This window comes from Bufo gargarizans, chromosome 3, assembly GCF_014858855.1.
Source record: "Bufo gargarizans isolate SCDJY-AF-19 chromosome 3, ASM1485885v1, whole genome shotgun sequence".
In the NCBI taxonomy this organism is placed as follows: domain Eukaryota; kingdom Metazoa; phylum Chordata; class Amphibia; order Anura; family Bufonidae; genus Bufo; species Bufo gargarizans.
Window position 1 is genome coordinate 154906474 of NC_058082.1, and position 6000 is coordinate 154912473.

At 39.6% G+C, this 6000-nt stretch overlaps 1 protein-coding gene across 12 annotated transcripts in view; it reads left to right on the forward strand.

Moving 5' to 3' along the window:
* Positions 1-4365, forward strand: part of LMO7 (LIM domain 7) — a 136668-nt gene extending 132303 nt beyond the window's left edge. For all 12 annotated transcript variants that reach the window (XM_044284889.1, XM_044284897.1, XM_044284893.1 and 9 more), the window contains 3 exons: positions 271-379; positions 1628-1730; positions 3640-4365. In XM_044284889.1, the coding sequence (XP_044140824.1) occupies positions 271-379; positions 1628-1730; positions 3640-3662 (235 nt within the window). In that variant the 3' untranslated portion in view covers positions 3663-4365. The remainder of the gene's footprint in view (positions 1-270; positions 380-1627; positions 1731-3639) is intronic.
* Positions 4366-6000: the final 1635 nt, after the last annotated feature.

Consider the following 6000-nt stretch of genomic DNA (forward strand, 5'->3'; position numbering starts at 1 on the left):
TAGGAAGACGTGATTGTCTGTGTTCTAAATGAGTTTTTTTTTTTTTCTGCTTTTAATGTAATTTTAGCTTATTTCGCTCCTTATTTTATAATTTGTTTTTGTTACTTTCACCAGCTGAACAACTCTTCATGAAGGTCTTTTACAGCATGCCGCCCTTATGGCTGGTTGTCTGTACAGGACACGTAATTTTATTTACCTTTAATTTCTGCATTCCAGAGCATCTGTCAGTCTTCAGACAAGGGCTCAGTTATTTTCTTATTCTGTATCTAGGTCAGTGAGCGGGAAGAAATTGTGCTCTTACTGTAATAACAGTTTGGGCAAAGGAGCGGCAATGATCATCGAATCTCTTGGTCTTTGTTTTCATTTACATTGTTTTAAGGTGAGACATTGAGGCCGTCAGAATTACTCCTTCAGAAACCTAACTAACTGCCATGGTTGTGGATACTAACACTAATCATTTTGTCTGCGTCAGACATCTTTCCATGAAACAGACTTGTGTAGGAAAAAAAAAAAATCGATAAATTGGATTCAGAGATTACAGCAGTTAAACTCTGATCAGGGTCGAAGTTGGTAATACTTTTGGAATATGTGAAAAGTGGAGCTGTTTCTCATAGAAACCAATCAACTTCAAACTCTATATAAAATCAAAGCTCCATAGATGTTAAAAAGACACACAAGGTCCCAAGGGGCAGGTCTTTTGAGAAATAATAACCAGATGATGACTCTTTTTTTTTTTTTTTTTTTGTTGCCTGCACAGTCCCCAAATCTTAACCCCAAGGCCAGGTACTGTAGAAGGGTCATTGCAAGACGCGGTTCTCACCCCGTCTAATATGAAGCATTTTATAGAAATCTGGTCATAGCATATTGACCTCTTTCTGAAGGTCAAAAGCCAAACTATGAAAATATAAGACACATGTATATCCTGTACAGTGAATTACCAGTAAACACTGTATATACTGATGTGTATTCGTATGAAACATACAGAGACTTCTGACTCCTTGTCAGACACTATGTCCAATGCATCAGTATGGTTGAATGTAATGCAATCCTGGTTTTCTTTCTATCCCTTGTGGGTTGAAGATGCCCTGGAGCAAGTCATCGTTTTCTCCCAGTTATTAAAAAAAATCTCTCAGGCTGTTTATGCTATTTTAGACTTGGCATAGACAAAGTGACAAATGAAGGCTAGTCTGAGTGCAAATCTCAGTCTGCAGCTGTGAGACGGAAGAACTCTTCTTCCTCTCTTGAGTTTATTTTAGTCGAGCCAGTAATGACAGTGCAGCTTCTTGTTTCCATGAGTTTATTCTCGGGATTTCCAATGTTTATCAGTGTTTGGTTTTGTTTCATGGAATGTGTCTGTGCTGCATCTGCTTACCTGGTGCCAAGCCGCCTCTCCTCTGCCGGCGCATCGTTCCCTGCCTGACCTTCGTCAACTGTGCAAAACATTAGCAGAGAAGCTGATCGCTATGTCTGCCTGCTGCCTTAACAAATTATTTTTGTTGCTTTGCTGCTTTAGTCAATCATTTCAGGCTTTGCTGGATGTATCCTGTATGTTGGCTTACTCTCCAGGGGCCTAGCAATGTTTTGTGCTATAAATGACTTATTTTTCTGTATTATAATTTTTTTTCAGTGTGTCGCCTGTGAAACAGACCTTGGAGGCTCCCATTCTGGAGCAGAAGTTAGAATCCGGAACAACGACTTGTACTGCAACAGCTGCTACATTAAATTTAAATGTACGTTGATGTGACATGTATTTCTACTGACTTGTCTCCAACTGGCAGTTTTAGGCCATTTTTGAGATGTAGCCCATCCCTTCATTGTTAAATCGAAAGCAGGAATGGAACCAGTTCTGTTAGTAGCAGCCTAGAAATTGATATTACATTTAATGCATGAAATGATGGGTTTGTGCACAAAGTACATAAACAGAACTTTATATAAAATGTGAGGCGGTACATTTTGAGGTTTTTATTCCAAAAGATCAGTAATGCAGGAAGTGGTGTAAGAATGATTTTACTTTGTATTGTAAGTAAATGTCACCCCAAATACCCATCCACACATTCACTTTTTAAAATGCGTTTCCAGTTGTTTGTGTTGACTGCAATAATTAAAACCCACAAAGGACTTATATTTTAAAGGGCCTCTGTCAGCAGATTTGTGCCTATGACACTGGCTGACCTGTTCCATGTGCACTTGGCAGCTGAAGACATCCGTGTTGGCCCCATGTTCATATGTGCCCTCATTGCTGAGAAAAATGACATTTTAATATATGCAAGTGAGCCTTCAGGAGACTCGTTTACATATATTAAGGCGGCATTTTTCTCAGTAATATGGGCACATATGAACATGGGACCAACACAGATGTCTTCAGCTGCCAAGTGCACGTGTAACAGGTCAGCCAGTGTCATAGGTACAAATCTGCTGACAGATGCCCTTTAAGTTCTCTGAATGCATTTTGTAAAGTCCTTGTAAACTGTATTTCAGTACATACAAACTATAATCTCTCTGGGGTTAAACAGGCATACTGTATAAATGAAAGAGGCACTTTTACATCCCCTGACATGTCTGTTGAAATAACAATTCTGGAGCCTCATTTGTTAAAGGTGTGGACTGCAGAGAGCAGTACAGACTTGCCTTGTGTGGACCTGTGATTAGGAGTAGGGAGAATATGAACTTTTAATATGCCCGGTTCTGCCACTTTAGAGGGGGTGTGCAGTGTCAGGATATTACTGACGGTAGGTCATCAATATTAAATCAGAGGAGGGGGTTGAGTCTGACTCCTGACAAAAAGTGGAGCAGAAGATGCTCCAGCACTGTTATTTCGTGGAGAGTCTAAGAATTTACTTAGCAGGTCCTCTTGTCCTCTTTGTTATAGACACCCTCGAGTTGTCATGTTCTGTTAAGTTAATAAAATGTATTACAGGTCTTTTTATTTTATTTTTTTGTCTAGTGAAGCTGGGTAAAAGATTTAGTCACTATAAATGTTTTTGTCAACCTTTTGTAAAGTCTTGTGGGGAAGATGTCTTGTATCTGGTTGTGCAGTAGTGGATATAAAGGGAGTATGAATCTGTCCTATTGAACAGTGTAAGAGCTAAAATAGATGCCGAGCGTACAACACTATCCTTTACCAAAACAGCTCAAAGAATTCACTTAACCAAGTTCATTAATAGTAAATCCTTAAACGGGTATTCCAAGATTTTAGTACTGATGACCTATTGTCCAACTGATCTGACACCCAGGACTCCGGCTGATCAGCGATTTGGGAAGGCATTGGTCTTCTGTGAGCGTTGTGGCCTTCTCCGTGCTCACCGAGCACAGCGGCGTACATTGTATAGCGGCTATGATTGGCATCGCGCTCAGCCCCATTCACTTCTATGGGGCTGAGCTGTGCCTAGGCCATGTGACTGATGGACATGCCTAGGGAAGGTTTCATTGCTCATGGGAGCGCTGGTGTCAGACCCCCACTGATTAGATACTGATGACCTATCCTGAGATCATCTGTATTTAAATCTCGCAAAACCCTTTTAATTTCAGTTCTGGCTAGTATAATGCCGATGAGGCAGAAATGTCATTAGTATTATATGGACAAATGGATATGTCACTGGCTGGTACTGTGAACTAACCAGATTTTTCTTTGCCATACAGCCGGACACCCCACCTCCATGTGAAGGTCTCCTCATCACAGAACCGCTTCTAGAAGTAGCAGAAGAGGATTGAACAAACAGATGTAAATGTATAGGCACAGGCTGGATATGTGCTTTACACACCGTATAGATGTTATATATAAGATATGACACCGCAGTTGCCTTTTATTCTTGTATTACCTCGTTAACCAGATTTCTTTGTGGTATATTTATGAGAGGATAATCAACGCTAAGGGGCATGTTGTACTTTCAGTGTTCTGAATTCTGTATGTAAAAAGGGCCGCTTTCATGTCATTTCCCAATATTTTTGAGTCCTTTTTCCATCTCTCTTTTCATTGGTGTCTAAAGGAGGGTAATTTCATTAGAAAGTTTCGGACATTCAGATTGAGTTCTATGGCTTTCATCACTCTGAACATTATTTACTTCCTATAGAAAAGTCAAATTGCATTGAAATGCGCATATGGCTCTATATTTATATGAACTTTTAGCACAATATAAGGTATCACCGCTTTGTGGGGAGGTGTGGGATTGTTTCTGATACCCATTTTCTGAGCATCCAAATCTATGCAGGAATTGTGATGTAACACAAATTTTCTCTAGCCTTATGTTCTTGCTAAAATTATTTGTTAAGAAGACGTTTATTTTTTTTCTGTCAGAAAGGTTTTCTGTAACTAAAATATTTTCTGATTTACTTTTGTAAATAAATTGTGGCTGCATTTAAATCGGATATTTCAGTTGTTTCTGTTCTTTTAACTACTTTATTACCAGAGTGTTTACCTCCCTCCTCTTAACTAGGCCAGTTTTTTATGGGCCTATCTAACTGCTAATCACTACTTAATTTCTGAGCCAACCTACATGTATATATTATTTTTCACAGGACACATTAGACCTCTCCTTTGAGCCATTAGATGACAGATATATACGATTAAAAAAATATTGAAGGAAAAAACTGACATTTAAAAAATAAGTGTTATTTTTTTTATTTTATTTTTTTCAAGCTGTTTTTCAAGAGCAAACATTTCTAAAAATATTACCATATGTTTGTTCTGTGAAAATGGATACTACTTGTGTAATTTATCTACTGGCTCGGCTCACCACAAGACTTCAAAGGACTTTGGATTTTGGCGGCCAATTTTTCTGTTACATACTGCCAGTACTGATGTTGGACAGCACCAAAATATTAGAACCGTTTTTCTGTTCCAACCAAAAATTCAGTCTCTACATCTTGAGAATTCTGAGGCTGACACTTGGTTTTCTGCTGTGGACCTGCACAAGTCTTTGTATCGATTATGCACTTATCCACTACTTTTCCATGTGGCATTCTCGAGAATATTGAACATCATTCTTTTTTATTGTCTTATTTTACGCACTTAAATAGTGCTGACACATTCTGCAGCGCTTTACAGACATTACCATCACTGGGGCTCACAATCTAAGGTCCCCTATCTGTATGTCTTTGTAGTGTGGGAGGGAACCAGAGCACCCGGGAAGAACATACAAACTCCATGTCCTTGGTCAGATTCGAACCCAAGATCCCAGTGCTGCAGGGCACCAGTGCTAACCACTAAGCCAGCGCTGCAAGGCACCAGTGCTAACCACTGAACCACCATAGATTTTATTTATTTTTTACGGATTTCTGTTTCGCAGACCGCAAAATACATACGGTTGTGTGAATGATCCCTTATACTGACTTTGAAGTGGCTCAGGAGATCACTGTGGTCTTGTTATGGCAGCACAGGCTTCAGATGCGGCCTAGGGATCTCTGTAATGGCACCATTCAGGTGAAGGAAGCTTTGGGAGCAGGTATAGCTCCATGACTGACCAAAGGCTAAATTTTTAGCTTTTTCCTGGAGTGATCCTTTAACCCCTTAAGGACACAGCCCTATTTCACCTTAAGGACCAGGCAATTTTTTGCAAATCTGACCAGTGTCACTTTAAAGGGAACCTGTCATGTGGATATTTTGATAATAATCTAACTAATTATATACAATCATTAACTACTAAAAAGTACCTTAGATGTATTCACTTACTGGTGTGACAGATGGTTAGCTCATAATATACACACAAAGATGCCGCATGCCACATGCTAATGAGCTGATTCGAGTCCAGCGTGATGTCATGGAGTCCAGCGTAAATTTAATTCAGAGCTATAGCCACTCCCCTGCCCACCTGCTGCTGATTCATATGGAAACAAACGGTCACTCAGCAGCAGGTGGGCGGGGAGAGTCAGGAGCTCATGAATATTTATGACTCATCATTATCAGCTGGAGCTTTTCAATACAAGATGTTGGCAGATTGACTGGGTCAATTAAAGAAAGTGACCCAGCATTTTGCTAAGAGAATCAGTCACTTATTTATGTTG